This window comes from Bolinopsis microptera, chromosome 7 (genome assembly GCF_026151205.1).
Source record: "Bolinopsis microptera isolate Bmic1 chromosome 7, MBARI_Bmic_1.0, whole genome shotgun sequence".
Taxonomy (NCBI): Eukaryota; Metazoa; Ctenophora; class Tentaculata; order Lobata; family Bolinopsidae; genus Bolinopsis; species Bolinopsis microptera.
This window is the reverse complement of record NC_087078.1, coordinates 3,814,050-3,833,831: the sequence shown is the minus strand read 5'-3', so window position 1 is coordinate 3,833,831 and position 19,782 is coordinate 3,814,050. Positions and strand designations below refer to the sequence as shown.

The following is a 19,782-nucleotide window of genomic DNA, read 5'->3' as shown; positions in this document are numbered from 1 at the left end:
GACTGCTAGGAACTGGTTATAATCTCCTATAAGTATATTGGAAACTAGCTATATAGTATATAATCTGTTGGAGATGTTGAAATTAAGGAGAACAAGCCCGAACCTTGGGTTAAACCCTCCCAGTAGTAGACGTTAACAAGTTAGCAGTAGTGATCAAGTTAGATTCCTACTTTCCTAGTAGCCATCTTGTTTCGGGCATCAACAGATTCTAGGTGTTTTAGGTTTTAACAAAAGTTATTCAGTACCAGTAACTATTTGTTGTATGTGATGGTACCTGTTTAATCTCTGCTTGTAATTCCTAATGTTAATAACATATCAGATAATAAGAATCGTAATTTTATAAAAAGTGTTTGTTTTACCGAGATTAACCTTATCGGCTAACATGTGGTTGGTAAGAACGTAAACGGCTGTTGTAACTAAACTTTTAGCCACTCACATTTTTACCGATAAGATAAAGAAATTTCTCCGACCTATTTTCACCAACCAAATATTTTCTGTTCTCATCTTTTTTTATTAAATTACTAAAATGCCCGTTGTCTCATGTGGAAAGAGATAATCTCATAAAATGTGCTGGCAGCAAAACAGATAACAAAGACGACCTTATTGTTTGTTTAATTTACGGTCAAAAATAGAACGCATCTTCTATTTGTTTGAAATAAAAGGTCGAATCACAAAAAATTTGCCAAAAATTGTTGAAAAAATCATAGATCTGAGTGGCTTTTTGTGCCCATACTTTTGATTTTCTAGCCACCAAAACCTTAGCTAGTCATCATTTCAGCCAATAAAATTACGACTGATAAGTGATAAGGTACTATTTCATTGAATTTGATCTTTCAGTTACTCACCTTCAAGAAATCCTCCTTTTTGGGCTTGAGAAATAATTTCAACAAGTTAAATTTTCTCCTCAATTTCATCTTTAATGAAGTGTTAACTATTCACAAAATTAGGTAAATTGAACGCGAATTAAACCAATACACAAACAAGAATGCTGGTTATAAGGCCATGTCGGAGATGTTGAAATTTTAATTAGGGGGAACAATCCCGAACAAGCCCGAACAAGCCCGAACGTTATAGGTTAAACCCTCCCAGTAGTAGACGTTAACAAGTTAGCAGTAGTGATCAAGTTAGATTCCTAGTAGCCATCTTGTTTCGGGTATCAACAGATTCTAGGTGTTTTAGGTTTTAACAAAAGTAGTCCAGTACCAGTTACTATTTGTTGTATGCAATGGTAGTGGTACTACCTGTTCCTGTCTAATTCCTGTTTAATTCCTCCTTGTAATTCCCAATGTTAATAACATATCAGATAATACGAATCGTAATTTTTTTATTATCATTACGATCGTTTTTTATAAAACTAAATCTTTACCAACCTTTAAGTTATCCAACTTTTGAGGCTGGAAAAACAATGTTAACTTCTTGAGATCAAGGTTTTTTAACCATGACAACTTTCTCCTCAATTTCATCATTAATGGAGTACTAACTAATCAAAAATAAGGTAAATATAACGCGACCCAAAGCAATACACAAGGATGGACACTAGGCAGCGGGCTGTGAAAGTTACAGAACTCTAAAATTACAACTTTACAAGTACACAAATATCGGAGGGTGAATAATGAATACATGCAGCACTGAGCAGGTGTTCAAACAGGGCAGCTTGTCTAGCTACATTATCAGACCCACACATTATCAGACCCTCACATTACATATTCAACCCCTCGCCTAACCCGATATTTGCATTGTTAATACCCCTGACCGGGCCCCGCCCCACGTGATTGTCACGTAGCTAGAAATCGGAGGGGAATAACAGGTATTATTATAATAGGTTTTTTAGCCGAAAATCGTCTAGGGTAGGTAGCTAAAAGTTCATTTTTTAAACGATTTAGAAGATTCTGAGCAAAAATGTTAAAAGTATAGTATAAAAAAATACTGAAAAAACAACAAAATCTATTAAAACCTATACCTATTTGTGACGTAGCTTACCTTATCCTCCGTATCCAGCACTAGCTCCATCATCCGCTGAATACTGCTCTTTCTCCGCTGCAACGGGGGTTTCTTCGGAGAGAACGTCTTCATTTCAGGCAGCTCCGTCATTTCTTCATCTTGCGGGTCGTCGCTAGGGCAACTGTCCGTGTCGCTAGGGCAACTGTCCGTGTCACTAGGGCAACTGTCCGTGTCACTAGGGCAACTGTCTGTTAAGTTTCTCACTCCCCCATTTTCATCCCTCTCCAAGTCTACAGAGATCTGATCGTCCATAGTCAGCTCACTCTTTTACATGTTGAATATCTTGGCAACAGGTACTAAGTTAAACGTATTATCCTAAGACAAAAAGCAAAACTCCGGCAACAAACACATCGCCTGGTTTATGAGTTAATGAAATATATTAAAGCTTGTCTTTCCCGGTATATTCACGGAGATACACCAAGTTGTGCTATTGTCTCGTTTAGCAGAAGCCCTATAGCCGTACAGCCTGAACAGGTTAGGATAACCTGCATTTTAGCGTCATTACTAATTCAGTTACCTATTATCTCAGCTTAGTTAAACAAATCTGTTGTGCCAAATAAACTATAGTGTTATCGTGAAATAAAATCATAACATCATGTAATCGTAACAATATGTAGAATGTAGATTGTAGGCTACCTACATTGTAAGTCACATGGTAGGTCATGCAAAGTCGCCCTGAACAAGCCTTTACAGACACCTCTGTTTTTCTAATACTTTGTTCAACAGTATTAGTCAACTAGATACACCTGAAGCTTGCTGGATTCTGTTTTATACTGCGACTGTCGTCTCACAATAGTGCTGGTATTGAATTTGAACTTCAGAAGACCGAGCCTTCATAATAGAATCCAATATAAACGATCATATAAATTGATATAAATTGATCAGCTTGAACGGTATTATTTTAAATGAAAGCTGTATTTGCTTTCAAGCACAACGTACCCGGCGCCCTACCGGTAGCGATAGCCGCTCTTACCAATTATTACAAACACTATTAAACTACTATCGACAATGAAATGATTTGATTTACTGGAGCTATTCAATATAATCGGACCATTTAAAGAATTGAATCTTTGCATAAATGCCGTGTTTTTGCAATAACGTAAATTTATTCCACCAATTTAGGGATCAAATTAGTTGAGATGCTGCTTGCGTTGCTCAGTCAACGTAAGCTATTGAGTATTGACTAATAGAAACTATTGAACTGCAAGACAATAAACCCTAACCCTAGAAACAAATAACTAGCTGCACAAAGAAGTGAGCCATTAACATACTGAGATATAAACAACTTAGACTGTCTTACAACGTGTTTAATCGGTTACTAGAACGGAATGACGAGAAAAAATACTTAATATGTCACTATCTTGCTATGTACGAGACGATTTCCGATTGAAATAAATAGCAACGAAATCAAAGAAGTTGGTTCTTATAATAACCACTTACAGTTACAATGAGTCATGTTCTACGAGAATGAATATTGCAATATTACCAGTGTTGGTGTTGCATCCATAAATCATTACGATATTGCTCTCTATGATCGGCCTTAATGGTCATCATATAAAATACCTTGTACAATCTTACAATCTACATGCCAGGGAAACAAAAACAACAGGTCGCAACTACCAACTACCAGTACCAGGGTTACAGGAAAAGTTGATTTACAAGAGTTACTGATCGAGCAATGGCTACACTGTCCAGGAAATAATGATTTAAATCAACGGTATCTATTGTTAGTTATATTAGTTTTCAGAGCAAATTGGCGAGAAGAAGATTGGCAGATATACCTATCCCAGTCATTGGTGGTACATTCCTTACCGACAACAGATCTAACAGAGATTAAACAACTATTTAGAGCTGGTAGTAGAGAGTTAGAGAGCATCACGGCTCCTCTGGATCTGCTCACTAATCTCACATCTCTATTTCGACCCACTCTCCGCCTAGATACTGGATCCGAGATATAATTACCCTCCATTCTAACTTTTAACACTATTACCATTGTTTTTGTAGAAGCAAGTTCGTTAGCGTGGCCTAATTAGTGTCCAACAAGATACGTGCAGTAAACTGACAATGACACAATCTCACAGTTACAAATTAGCTGCTATTTCTGGTGAAGTTGGTAATGCTGCAATACCTGCCAAAACTTTATTTTTAAAAAGAGTGGAGATATTTGTTTTTGAAATCATACTGTATGACACGAGCTGATATCTATCAATAGCCTTATTTAGAATTGATATTATATCACGATTATATCACGGTTGAAAATACAATCTTATTTTGGGTTTTAACAGCTCTTGACCGATCGAACGACATTCTTTTTAATGAACTGATTTATATACTGAACGCAAATCTTAGAAAATTAATGGTTAGAAATTCACAAGACCTATATCCTAAAAAAGAGAATACCAAAGGAAATAGTAAGGAATACTTGCAGTCTCACAATCAACGGAAACTCTAAAGTGTAATAATCCGCTCTAGTATGCTGTCTGAGTGTTAGGTAGTAGGTCCACTGGTCCAGGCTGTATGTTCCTGACTGCGGGGTACCTTTTCCTTGTTGCTAGTTAGCATTAACTATGCTTATAGGCGAACCAATTAGTTCAATTAACTAGGCTTATAGGCGAACCAATTAGTTTAATTAACTATGCTTATAGGCGAAGAGGCAACATAGGTTTGTTCAAGAGGAAGTAAACTAATCTTAGGTTTTTTTGGAATTTGGCTGCAGACTTAACCATCGTCTCAGCGAATTATAAGTATACTCTGCTCGGGGCTTTATTTTGCTATATAACTATAAGGTAGCTATATTAGAATATTCCGCAGACTAGATACGGCCTACCCCATACCTTTTTATGGTGGCTATATATCGACCACTTCGTACGCTCACGTTTTACTAACAATCCTGAAGATTGAAGAAGTAACCTTATTGTATCGAGCAGCTCACTTAGTACTAACAGAGCACACAACACACAGCACACAGCACACAGCACACAGCGCAGGGCAGGGGAGGGGCAAAAAACGGTAGGGGTCCTGCAAAAAAGGCCTGGCTTTTTTTTTCCTTTATAACAATGTTTTTCGGACATTTATTAGGATAATTATTCTAAGTGGGGCGGCAAAACATTTGGCGGGAGGGGGGTACGTTTTGCCACTACAGATACGAAACGTAGTGCTTTTAAGTATTACCCCATCTCTGTATAATTGTAATAATTCAAGCGAAATAACTTTCAATTTTATCAGAGCTAATCAATCTAGAGCTGGTCGAACAAAACGTTACAAGAATAAGTTGCCGTAGGTTTAGTAGGTCTAGTAAGTAGTAGGCCTATTGAATTTAATGAGCTCCTCTCCTAGGAAGAAACCTTTCAAACTTAGATTAGATTATTTCACTCGATGAATAACTATTAGTATGTCCCGTTGGCAGATAGATAGTTGTTGTGTTGAAAAGCTTTGCGTTTTGACACACTTAAAAGCTTATGCTCGTGGTAGACGGGTGCCGCGCACAAGGTGTCACGAGGTGGCAGTGAACAAAGAGTAATCCTCAGTTACACCGTTTTATCGTACAAATTGAAATATCATTTTCTGGCAAGGTTTAGCATGAGTTTTGAGTTTATCGGTTCGCTTTATTGTTCACTGTGGGTTAAGATCTCCGATATTATCGACACAAAACCTGACAAAAGCCGTATCCAGACTTTATCTGGCAGCTAAACTAATCTGAACATAACACTTGACGACAAGAACACATTTTTACAAAATATAATTTCTGCGGAATATAATTTTCTGCGGAATAAGATTGTGTCCACTAGTAGTTTCAAATCTGAGGTCACTGAGCATCTATGGAAATGTTTATTGGATAGTGAAAGAACAGTCTAGCCTAATCTCTTTGCTCCCCATATATTCATATTTTTTTTCTCTAACTTCCTTTGTATACTTCCAACATCATATCACACTTCCCCCACACACCATTTAACTGCATTCCCATTAAAAACCATTTATAATGTATCTGAAATTTGACGTATTGAAATACCAATTTTAGCACTATATCCACAGTTATTCACCATGGATTTGTTTGTTATTAAATATTTTTTCGTAAATTTTTGGATTTAGATTAATTCGATGTATTGGGTCCAAGTAATTGCGGATATAGTTCACTATGTGTTTACCGTGTTTACCGTGTTTTGGTGCCCATCTTATTTTTTATGGGGTCGATATTTTGAACGATTCTATTTTATATTCATTTATTGCTGTACTCTGTAAAATTTGAAAATTATTTAATAAATGTAGCAAATAATGATATTGGAGTTCCATGGAGTTCCGAGGAATTTATATTTTAGCAGCATTTTATTATACCAAATTGGGGTCAAAGAGTGGTGTAACCTCGGAAACATTAGAAATAATATATTAATGGGATTTAATTTAAATTGAGAAATATAAAATGCAGCATTATTTGGTTCGTAATGGGGTGATTGGGCAGGAATATTTGGAAATACAATCCTAAGAAAAGTAAGTAGATCAATCTTAAATATTATTGGTTGCATGTCATGGATTGGATAACTTACAATTTTTGTTTCTCTTTTTCTCCATGGAATCTTCAAGGTTTTTACCGCATAATTTTGGAATATACACGAATACCACTACTCAATCTTACCCGATCTCAACATCTCAGAGTTTTATTAATTACTTATAATTACACAGTGATTACATATGTTCACGTGCTTCGGAACACTTTTTACGAATCTGAGAGTTTTACATGTCATGCATGAAAATAATATTATATTAATTAGGTGGAGTAAAATGTATAATATATAACCAAAAAATAATAATCAGTATCAATATTGTACGGTGGTAACAAATAATGTGATGTATATTGTATTTGTGATGAAAAGTAAAAGTATATTTACATAATACCTCTTTTTATAGATCAACTAACTAAAATCAGCCGACTAAAACAGGCACCAGCCTTTACAGCATGTTAAAATATTAACGGGTGATACTCGTAAAATATTTGTCGACTCGTAAAATATTTGTCGACGAGTCCAACTCGGCGCGCGTCTTGGTAGGTTACAAACCTACAAGTTAAAATAAAGAAAAGTGATACTATTCCTTTTGTTGACAAAGTCCTTCATTCGAACCTTGTTTATATCAGGGTAAAAAAATCGATGCGAATTGCGAAATCATAATTGGATAATTGATCAATTTTGAGTTTCCCTATAATTTATATCAAGATATAACGAACCGTTGAACAGTAGTTTTTGAATAAGAAAGATCACAATATGATCTACTTCTTTCTCACCTGTTGAATTTTACGGAGCGGAATAAGGGTTTTCTTGTAGGGCACGAAGAAAGGACCGTTAGATCCTATCTCCTTATCTTTAATCACGTTCGTCCAGCGTATTTTACCGTTCATTAAGGATTTATCAGGAGCAGAGCAAAGTAGAACTGGATGATGGACAAAATGTACGACAATCAACTTTGTTACTTTGATGAGAAGATAGATAAGAGACTACACCAAAAAACGACCGAAGAACCTGATAAAAAAAGACGAGAAGACTAAAAACGACAGTATATCAGCAGAATCCTGTCAAATGAAAGGAGGAGTTGTTCACACTCCTGTCAAAAGGCCTGCGTTTTCAGAGCTGAGCTGATTGGGCAGGTGTCTAACTGAGCTGCGATTAGTTGAATATGTGATGTATATGTTGTTATAATATCATTACCTGACGCTCACTGGCCTGAGTGTTCAGCTCCCAGAAGTGTCCAACCATGTTCTCGTCTCCTGGTCACGTGTTGGTCACGTGTCAGATCCGTTGGTCATGTGACCTCCCTACTCAGTACATCACAAGCTGCACAAATGAAGTACGCAATTCAGCTTCATCTTTATCAAGTTTTATCGCACATCTCATATACTTGCATATTTGAAACGGTCGAAATATATTTTGAAAATACGATTGAGTAATGAGTATTATATTATCCAACTATGATGTGCTTTCTATTGAGAATGTCACGGTCCACAGTGTAGGTCTGATTATTCAAGTGGCAACTGTCAGATTAGTGGTAACATTAGGCAGGTAGGCAGGCCTCACAACTCATGTGATATTACCCTGAACAAGCATTACCAGTTACCCAGGTTTGAGACAGGGCTGGTAACTAGTCAGGTTAAGGGACAGAATTAACTAGTAAGTAACGATGTGACTACGATTAACCAATCAGTGGGCAGCAGTGGTCAAACAAATAAACGTCACCTCGTCTCCATTAGTCTAGTATTTAATATCATTATATTCGTGCAACTGCTTTTATATCACTAAATTTTCAGCGGCCCTAATCATGAGTAATAAAAGGTAAATCTCCCAGATAAGGATCGCTATATAATTGCAAAGGTCCATAAGGTGGAAGACGTTAAGAAAATACTAAAATTCAACAGAAACGAGCTCCAAAACACAATAAGACTTCAACTCAATACGAAGTACAGAAGGTGCCTAATAAAGATTTTTGCTTGACTGAAAAACATCAAACGAACGTTCTGTAAAACAAAAATATTGTGACAATGTGACAATGTGACCTAGTTGTGACCTGTTACTGAATACAGAGAATCTGTTACTGAGGCTCAATATCCTCGAATTGTTCCAGTATAAGACCAGAAGTTCCAGTGATTGAGTCATACGCCCAGCTAATACAATCACCAGTACAGGCACTACAGACACGAGTACAGACACTCCTAATGAATTTTAAGTAAAAAGGAAGATTATCACTTAATACCAACATTTCTATATTTAAATTGCCTACTTATATCATTAATTAAAAAACCATTCCTCACTTCTCAGCAATTATCACGTGGTCAAAACTCAAAACTAAAAACTGGAATTTTATAATAGTATAATTGTATAATTGTATACTTCTTTACAAAGAAGGATGATTTGTAAACGAAGATTTGTTTTATAGCCTAATTAATTCATTAATTGTCTTAGGGCATATGGCTGCTATATTTCTAGTAGAAGGTTAAAGAGATACTCAACACAGGAGATACACAATGTTTTATATAAATTGGTTTTTTATCATTGCATTACAAATTTGAGTTATCGCCTTTAAAAATGGCATTCGATAATTAAGTTACCGCATTCTTTTGGCTTATGATACGCCCAATACAAAATTAAGATTGATGAGTCTTTGCCAACAAATTTAACAGCTATTGTGCAACCTGCGAAATGCAAGCCTCGTCCGCGGTAATAACCGTAAAAAGGGTGTATAATTTGGGTTTAAGTTGGAATAGTGAATAGAAGAGATAATGTGCAAGTATCAAATAGAGTCCGGACTCCGGACCCCTCAAATAACTGATCTCACTGATGTATGTGCAGCTAAGATTGGCAGCAATCAGATTCTCTTCAAATATCAAACCTATCCTAATCCAAGGTTAATGACTATATTGGTTGCTGATTTATTCCTTTAAAATTGTAGATTAGAAATAAGTTTAACCCATTAGGGACGACGAGTTTTAAAGTTTGCCGATTTTGATGCCGTTTTGATGCCGTTTAACACACTATACTAGGTCACTTTACAGCAAAAATTAGATATCCAAAAAAGCTAATCTGTATCTCGTTTACTAAAAAAGATACATGAGCGATGGACATCGCAAACGACCCATCACGGTTTTTCGGCTATTACTTCTGAAACAAAGACGCTAGGATAAAATAAAAACTGTAGCATAAGTTAAAAGCATATGGCCAATACTGTGTGACTCTAACTTTTTTAAATAAAGAATTTGGGTCATTAACGACCTGCACTCGGCTCACTCAGCAAGTGATTATCATCATTAACTGCGAAAAATCGGTTAAATGGGTCATTATCGACCCACTAGGACCACAAAGTCTGACCTTAGAAGAGGACTAAAGATCCGTCTATTTGTTGCTACTGCTGTAGTCAATACTTCTATATGGTTCTGAAACGTTGACGTTGACAGAGCAATTGAAGAAAAGCATTGATGGATGCTACACTAGAATGCTAAGGATGGCACTAAATGTGGACTAGAAGCAGCGCAAAACCAACAAAGAAGTCTATGGCAACCTACCGAGAGCAACCATGAAGATCAAAGAGCGCAGGATGCGACTAGCAGGCCATATCCACCGGCACCCAGAACAAGTCGCAAACCGCTTGCTACTTTGGGAACCAACTCATGGGATGCGGAGTAGGGGAAGACCAGCCATGACTTATGTTGATTGATTTTAAAAGTTAAATCAACGTACAGGAGCAATGACCAAGATATAGCATGTTTTTATAATAATATTTGTAAAAGTTTGACAACAACGTATTTTATTAATAAATTTTGTGGTCGCTAATGACCCATTTAACAGATTTTTCGCAGTTTATGATGATAATCACTTGCTGAGAGGCGATTTTGCACATATGATGTCATGTTGTAGGCTGAATTCAAGAAGTTACATGGACATAATATGTAGTAATAAGCAAGTGAGCCGAGTGGGTCGTTATAATGAACCAAATTCTTTACTTAAAAAAGTTAGAGTCACAGAGTATTGACCATATGTTTTTAACTTATGCTACAGTTTTTATTTTATCCTAACGTCTTTGTTTCAGAAGTAATAGCCGAAAAACCGTGATGGGTCGTTTACTACCCTGACGAGTGGGTCGTTTGCGACCGCAGTAATTAGTAAACAGCGTCTAGCTCTGTTTGTGAAGATCTGATTATCACGGGCTTTTCACTACTCTCTAGGAAATCGTTGCCCACAACTATTTTGTTCTCAAACAAATAAGCCCACATAACGTTTTGATGTCCCAATCAAGGCAAGAAGTTAAGTGAAATAAGTAAAATATTTTCCAATTATGACGACTAATTAGCCTAATTATTTAATTGTTAGTGATTAATTGGGTCTCGAATGGAAAGTCAATAATGTAGCCCAATAAATTTTGAGCATATGTGCTAAAGATTCGTAGCGTTTAGTATTTTTGTTTGTCCTCTATAGCCTCTAGAAAAGGTGGGTCGTAAAAGACCCTATCGTCCCTAATGGGTTCAGTGAATTGTATGGAACCTTGATGGAATTATTGCTCACCGTGAAGACTGAAGCCTCCGATATATTTAGTTTAACACCTATACAGTATACATAACTTGTGATTAGTGCGAGGCAATAATAAAAATAGAATATTGAATATGACAAATCAGATTATTTCTATTAATTCTTTACTAGAATTCCGATCATCTTCGTGACATGTTTGATTTATCATTCTCTCCTCTTGAGAGATGGGGGGGGGAGAGAATGTGTCACTCTCCACAGTCCACATCCAGCGTACAACTGATAAACCGAGCAAACCGTGTCGAGTACGAGTTAGAAAAGAGAAGCGAATTAAAATGTCCACAACTCTGACAGTAACCGGTGAAGCAGCACAGAGGTAGTTTCGTTCCGCGACATTGTAATGACATGCAATTACTGAATAAAGCTGCAAGTTCGAAGAGTAATTATTTAAACATTAACTAAATTCCTCGTTATGCAATATGAACGTACAGATGATGGCCACTGTTGGCGAAGTGTTAACTTAGGCTTTGTAATTAATAGCGTAATTAAAGAACTCGACAATACAGGATTCATTAGTTGTGATCAGACGACTAAGCTGGTAAAATTCAGGTAATTCATCTCATTTAATTGAAACTTGTTTACTTTGTTAAGTATGGACGGACACTCTATAAATGTTCCCAAAGTGCACGCTCTAATGATTTTTATCTGATTTTGTTCCAAAAGGTGAAAAGGTATTTATGCTTTTCTAGAAACATTAGAGGATAGTGCTTGGAGGCGGATTATTTAAAACATATAAGTGATACGAAAAGTTTGTTTAGCAGGAGCTTTAAAAATACATGTGTAAATCGTCTTCAGCTAGAGGGTAGTGGTTTCTCATACAGAAACAATCTTTTCGATGTATAGTAGCTGTTCAAACATGTCCTCCTCTGCCCCAGAATCCAGATTGGCATACATTTTTGTTGTAATGTTTGCGAATTCCATATTTTGTTACTGATATTACTATTTCCAAACAACTCTGTTAAAGTTGTCTTTAAATTCACCATGTTTACCCTCATTATCTGCCACGAAACATCGTTCTACAAATTTCTACCCTGGGAGAAAATCTTTACCAGCTCCAGAATGTTGATAGGTGAAAATTCTGTTTTTCCTCCACTAGCGAGCTCAACAAATGAAACAAGCAGCTCCAGAATCATAATTCCAAAATTTCACCTTTATAAAGTTGGTAAAGAATAACAATAGTGTTAGGAATACCGGAGCCATAATTGGAATTTAGATAATTATACCATTCCTGATCAGAAAATTCTCTGCCTGGAGGAAGCCAACTAGGTGAATCTTAATTATGTAAAGCGAAAAATTAATTTTCCCTTGACTTGCTTTATTTGCTTACTGAACTATGTTCCAATTCGTGCAATATGCTGACAATGACTATTACGTCTGAAGCAGAATAAAATACTAATACAAATCATTGTTCAATTGTTATCCACTTTAAAAAAGGGATAAGAATTTGCAGCCTTGATTATTTTTAGCATTCTTTATTACAGGAAGCGATCGGAATTGAGCATTAATATAAAAACATATTAGTCTATCAACCTTAGGTATTAGTTATTAAAAAACTAAGTTACAAAATACTTACGGTAATCATGCGAAGATTAGAACCGCAACCTAGAACTGCATGCAGCAGGAGAAAACAATTAAAACTGGTATTTTGGTATGCCGAGCGAGTGTTTCAGCCACTCTCAGCCAGAGTGAATTTGTGTGATTTATAAAGGCCAGCTTATATGAAACATCTCACAAACTAAGTCAGAACGATACAAACATACTCAGTTACTATCATTGTACTAATTAGAATTACATTACTGACAGTGCCTAACTAGTAGTAATACTATAGTAACTACTAGTAGTACATCTTGTGGGAATGCGGTCCCACCTATATTCTATAAGTACATAACGCAAATTATCTCTATTAAGTTATAATCTTAAACTAAACCTATTAGTATGTGGGTATTTCAAACTATTAAATAACTTAGTGGTTTTTCAGCATGATACAATAGGAAAAGAAGCTCTATGACGACCACTTTTTCGTAAAATGATACAGACTAGACGTGAGACTCTACGATTTGCGGGCAAAAAAGTAAGGTTATGGTTCGGATTTTCGACCTAAACCTAACCCAAATCTCCCACCCGACACTAACCTATCATCAAAAGTAGATTTAAAGATTCCAAAACGCTGGCTAAACCCAACTGTAAAACATAAAGTAAGGCTGACAATGCAATTAGCAATATGAAATGAAATGAGATATTTCTGTCCCGCTCATACGATTAACCATCCGACAAAAAGAAGGCAGGTTATTACCATGTCAGAGCGGCTGACTGTGAGTGATAGAAGCAAATTATAAGAAATGTGAACATAAGTGTAACTCAAAAAGGCAAAGACAAAATTATTATAAAACACTTAATAACTTAATCTTCTCAAAATAACACTAGATACCGTACATTTTAATGTAGGAAAAATTAAATGTCGTGCAGTGTCATCTTGATCAAATCAATAAAGTTCCTAGTAACAAAAACCAGCGACACCAAGTTGAAATGCTGTGCAGAATAAAACTAAAAGCCACGCTGCCCCACTGAAATGGCAACTGATCATATTTATATAAATATTTATAAATAATTATTCAAAATACTCTTAAAACATAATAGTAACGTGTAATAACTGACCTTTTTGCCGGTGCGTTTGCTGATACGTCTGATGAATGTGATGGTCTGTGCAACACTGGCCATGCTCTGTACGTTATTCTTACCCTGCCCCGGTGAGGGAGAGTTAAACAATTTCATTACACCTAACACAAACATAGTGAACCAACTGTTAAATAGTGAACACAATAGTGAACCAACTGTTAAGGTGTTAAATAATTATGATACCACAAATTTGTCCGCAGATTCATATTATCAATTAACAAAAGAAGATTATTAGAAAAAGAAGAGCTAAAATTTAAATGGCAGTAATGAGACCAATTAGGAGAATGAAGTCATTAAATACAGATTCCAGGCGTTTTAGTGTAACTTAATTGTAATTTTGTATCTTTAGTGATACAAATGATCAGCTTTATTGATAGTTAACTGATTGGGAACCAGGTTTGTTTACTAGTTAATGTTAATGTAACGTAACTGATAACACAACATACTCACATCTGGACCGAGATGGTTCCCATTGCTCCCTTCCTCTGAGGTTGGGTGCACTTTTAACTTCTGATCTAGCGCTGTTTTGTTCGCCCTGAAAACATAACGCATTAGTTATTTGCTTTTATAAAGTTTTCAGAATAACAGCTGAATTGTATTGTGATGTTGATTAGTATGTTATTCATTTAAACTATTTGTTAAGATATTGCATAGTTTAAATGAATATGTTGTAAATACGCGGCAGTAAATCCAAGATTTTATCTCTTTTCGTCTGCTGGGAGCATTAGTATTTGGTTAAATGTTGCTTTTTTTCAATTTCGAATAATTACGGACGATTAGCACTCTAACTTTTAACTCAATTATTTTGAAGAAGTTGTCTTAAAGTCGATTTAAATTGAAATCAAGACTGAAGTGACGGTAAATTTGTTGCCAACATCAAATCATAAACGGTAAAAATTATTAATCGAAAGAAATATATATTTATCTTCATTTGTTTGATAGACAAGGCTCGACCATAAGTGTAAACTGAGTTTACAGTGTAAACTCACATTCTGTCTAGCAACACTTTCGTTACTGCAAATTTAAATTTCTTTCCTTGCTCGCTTGATCTTCGGAGGAAACTCCTGGGTACCTTCAATTCCTGACCTTCCCCATCTTCACCGCCAGCTGTGCCCCCAACCACTGCATCATCCAGTTCGTCACTGTCATAAACAGAGTCTGTCCACACCTGGTCTCCTGGCCGAAGATTAGCTTCCTCAGAATTAGCTTCCTCAGTGTCAGCCTTAGCTTCTTCATCTTTAGCTTCCTCAGTATTTGATATATTTTTTTCTTTGTATTCATCTGGTAAATATATTTCTGGCGCGGAGAGCGGTCGAGTAGAGGGTGGACGGTCTTGTATACTTTTATGGTCAGCAAGCTCGTTTTTAATAACCGTAGCTTGTTGTTTTGGTTTATCTCCGACTTCTCCATCTTCAGGAACATTCGTCCCTGCCGCAGATGTTGGCCGAACATTCACTACTTTATGGTTGGTGCCCTCATTAGAGACTAGATCGTGTTTCTCCCCGGCCTCTAAATCAATATTGTTCCTCAGCATTTCCTCCTCCTTTTCTCTTTCAATCTCACTCTCAGGGTTGACGACATTGTTTAGAATTACAGTTGAACTGTCTTCAAACTGACTGGGTACATCTATTGGGGTTTCCTCCTGCTTACTGCCAACAAAAGCAATGTAATCTGAATCAGTCGGAGTTAACTCGTACTCCGTTTCATGTGGAACAACGCTACTTTTAGGCTGCTTTGACCTCCTCTTCTTCTTAGTTGCAAGTGGAGGAAGTTTAACTCCACCCGCCCTCACACTCATAAAAGAAGAACTAAGAGACCGAACATTCAAAACGAAAAGCAATTATAGCTATCTAGGAGTTGGTACAGTTGCAATTGTGAGGGAAAAAGGAGAGAAAACGATTAACGAGATGGTTGCCATGGTTAGAGCTGATAAATTCGATAAGGAGCGCAATGAAACTAGGGGTAATGACAAGCCCTGAGTCCACATATAATATATGAGAGCATAGGTACATATGGGTCAGAGAGTCAGAGCCACCCACCACCCCCACTCGGCTACCTCACTATGTACCGGTCCACGGGTGGCGTAGGATTACAATGGTTAATATTACAGAATACGGCACAGTTTCTAGATTGGCGGAATATGTGGAATATTCGCATATTTAAAATGAGCAAAGTAGGTCTATAATGTCATTTCGGTAGTGGTTCATCTGAGCTTGTGACGTGTGCAGCTGTTAACTTGTTAAGTATGTTTGTTTTTAGTTTAGAGTGATGGATATTAGATTTAGTCTGTGTTTGTAACTTCTCTATAAGAGATCCTTTACTTTAGGATAAATATTTGGGATCAAATTTCAATGCCTCATGATATTTGATCTGTAATATTCATTTAGGGCCTGATGAACGTTTTTATTATTATTTATAACATAAAATGATGATTTAACATTTAACAGGAATTTTTCACGCTAAACAAAAATTAAGGGTCTATAAATGGGTGTTATAATGAGATTTGGCCGGGTCCCTCCTGTTAACCACATTTAAAACCTTGCTGCTAGGTAACCTTTCTATAAATATCTCCGGGATTTCGACGCGGGATCATATTATCACTCAGCCCGGCCCGCTGTTAGATAAACATCTCAAGGTGATATCATCCCGCCCCGGAAATTTGTATAAACCCGGCCCGCTTTTTACTTTTAGTCGTAACTGATGTTTATCATTCAATTCTCCGACTTACAATAATCGATGATACTGCTGATTAGAACTCGATAATAGTAGAACAGTTAGACGCGCGATCACGTGGGCGCGTCACGTGCGTACCACGTGCCACCAATAGCATACGCCGAGTCTATACCACGTGACACGAAAGCGCACCACGTGATACTGATATGAAACATCGTAACCGTCCACTTCTTTTACACGCAAATTCCTGGGAACGTTGCCAAAGCAGCTAATTCTTGGAATTTCTCCAACGCGTGGCGTGAGAAGTTGGCGACTAGCCAGCTACCCTTGTCCGTGCCCTAAAAATAGTATTGTTTTGCTTGCTCTCCTTCCAGCTCTTGTTCCTGCTAACGTTCAAGCTATTGCTCCACTATGACAGATCGGTTTGACATTCAGATTGATGAACTGCTTTCCAATCTCTTCTAAAGTATAAATCCTTTGTCGAAATCGCCGGAGATAATTATAATCCATAAACACTTCACGCTCAGGGCTAAATAAATGTAATCCCTCAGCTGGCGCTTCGGGATTACATATTAACACAAAACTCGTGCGCTGCGCGCACTCGTATGTGTTTATCAGATCATCCCGCGCTAGCGGGATGATCTGTTATATAAACCCTTTGCGTGGCGGGTTTATGTTATTGTAACCTTTCTGTAACCTACCTCCGAGGTACTGTACTTTCACTAGAAACGTACAAGTCGAGCATTCTCATAAAACCACGAACGAACACTTCCCTGAAGTTGCCTTCAAATGAAGTGGCTGACACACTGTAGCCATCATGTGAGACACATCTTCTAAAGATGTAACGGTCGGGGATCATTAATTGTACTGTAGAAATGATCTGGAAAGAAGGGCTTGGCTGCGTGATAACCAGCAGCTGTGTGATGATTACTAGCTGTGTGATTACCAGCAGCTGTGTGATTATCAGTCTGCCCAATGAGTTCACCTCAACACGGCACTCTGTGAGGTGCATTATAGAATATAGACCGCGAACAAGCTGAAGAGACTGTTAAATTACAGACCTTACTTTGTGAGGACCTCAGGAGTAGGTGTTTCAGGAAACCTTATAATTTAAACCTGAGATCATTTGATCACAAGTGTGAATTGGTCACAACACATAATGTGGCCTTTGATGTTCTTGAGCAGTTTAACATAAGATTCAGCATGAAAATTAAATTTCACGCATCGCTAATCGACATCATTCATCCTCATTTGACCTATCAATCATTTATTCGACAGATTTTGATTACAGATAACAACAACAAAATCACATAGAAAGATACCAACCTTAAAAAGCAGATATGAAATCGAATGAAACGATTCTGTCTTAAAAGTTTAAATTGACACAAAGTAAACTGTGCAGGCAACCCTGTAATATCCTACATTATATTAGATAAACGAAGCTATCTATAAGATAAGCTGATACAAGATAAGCAGATATAAGATAAGATAATAAAAGCAAGTATGGTAGTAACTGTTAGTGTTTGTACCTTTTGAGCGTCATCTCGTTAGGTCCAGAGTCCCGGATATAGCCCACATAATCATCCCTCAGTATCTCTGGAACAGCACTAGTCTGCTTTATCAGAGGAATGTTACAAGAACTAGACCTCCTCAGAGGGGCCTGGTGGAGCCCCAATCTGCCCGGGTACAGGAAGATCTTGTCTAGATCCCAAGGCTCAGGAGGGGCTACACCCGAAGAGCGGGGACTAGCCACGGTGGAGGCGGGACAGGAGGGGGTGGTGAACTGGCTGGAGGCGGGACAGGAGGTGGTGGTGAACTGGCTGGAAGCGGGACAGGAGGGGGTGGTGAACTGGCTGGAGGCGGAGCAGGAGGGGGTGGTGAACTGCTGAGCTGCTGCATCGTTAACGAACATGACGGAGGGCTCGGTGGTGATATCTGGGGCTGGTTCCTGTATCCCTGACATCAGCTACACTCTTATAGAACTCTTAGCTAATAGTTCGCTGACAAAAGGAAAAGCTCAGTACGTTTAGTAGCAATAAAGCGCTCAGAGCAGTACTACTACTGCTCACTTAGGGTTATTTACAGAAAGTACGTGAGATTAATAGTACACGTGTACCATCAGGGTCACCACTTGGCCCTTTTAAACAACAGAATGACACTACCACAAATATTATAAAACATTGACTGCCGGCACTGCGTAGCTGATACCCATTTGATTTTGATAAGATACGCGAATCACTACCTATGCTTTAGATATGAAGAACTGAAGAAAAAAATCACCAATCTTCGGACATGACCGGCACTTAAACATTACGCGATAGTTTTTTACCTGGCCAATCCAATTTTTGTATCAATCATGATATTAAAAGTGAGTTTATCAATAGCAATATTGCCGATCTTCATATCATTTCAGTCACAGTTCAGAAAAACACGTCACCGAAACACAAAAATTAAAACCTAGAATACCCAATATAATGGATCAAACTCTATTAATCTAGAGACTTAGACTTAGAGACTGAGACGGACACAAAACCTTAACCTCTGCTCTTATCTCAGAGTAGTACGTAAATTAACAGGCAGGAGTGATAAAAGGGACATGCAGTGTCATGATATAGAGATTAGACGTACTGTGAGAGTGTGAACTCCTTTTGTCGACAGATTAGGATTTGTATGATACGAGGAGAGGCTTTAATTGGTATTTAACATATGGCACCCCACTGTACGGCATCCCACTCACCACTGTACGGTACCCCACTGTACGGCACCCCACTCACCACTGTACGGTACCCCACTGTACTGTACCCTACTGTACGGCACCCCACTGTACGGTACCCTACTGTACGGCACCCCACTGTACGGTACCCTACTGTACGGCACCCCACTGTATGCAGTGTACGGCACATCTGTCACTCCGGATATTGAATAAAAGCCGAATGTAAATTTGTATAAACATTAAACAAAGTGACCAGAAAATAGCTTGATATATTCAGGGCACTGGTTAACTGCCGTTCTAGATGTTCACGTTGAATAATTAATACCATTAGTAGTATATTACTATATAGTAGTAGTAGTGATAATTAATACCATCTGAGGAATAAACCACCTTTGAAGTTACCCTATCTGGCCACTGATCATTGATCGGGGGATCTTATAATACAAAGTAATAAATATACATACGGATTACAAAATAATGGATTATTCGACATAAAAAGACCGATCTACTTCTAGTAAAATGCAAAAGCCAAACAATTGTGCCTTCTAAAATTCATTCTTCTTCGTCGGAATAACACAAACTAAAGCAGGGGTGTGGGTCACGGGGTGACTATTGTGCAGATAGAATATGCAGACAGTCTGTAGATGGCCTAACTGCACT

The 19,782-nt window shown here is 37.5% G+C and overlaps 1 protein-coding gene across 3 annotated transcripts in view; it reads right to left on the bottom strand.

Moving 5' to 3' along the window:
* LOC134817815 (cyclic nucleotide-gated cation channel alpha-3-like) overlaps positions 1-19,782 on the bottom strand; it is an 82,613-nt gene that overhangs the window by 28,214 nt on the left and 34,617 nt on the right. For 2 of the 3 annotated variants that reach the window (XM_063827150.1, XM_063827151.1), the window contains exons 1-3: positions 14,726-15,806; positions 14,187-14,271; positions 13,716-13,799 (exon numbers count right to left, since the gene is read on the bottom strand). In XM_063827150.1, the coding sequence (XP_063683220.1) occupies positions 13,716-13,799; positions 14,187-14,271; positions 14,726-15,534 (978 nt within the window). In that variant the 5' untranslated portion in view covers positions 15,535-15,806. Of the gene's footprint in view, positions 1-13,715; positions 13,800-14,186; positions 14,272-14,725; positions 15,807-19,782 lie in introns of those variants that run through there. The other variant, XM_063827152.1, reaches the window with a different exon arrangement.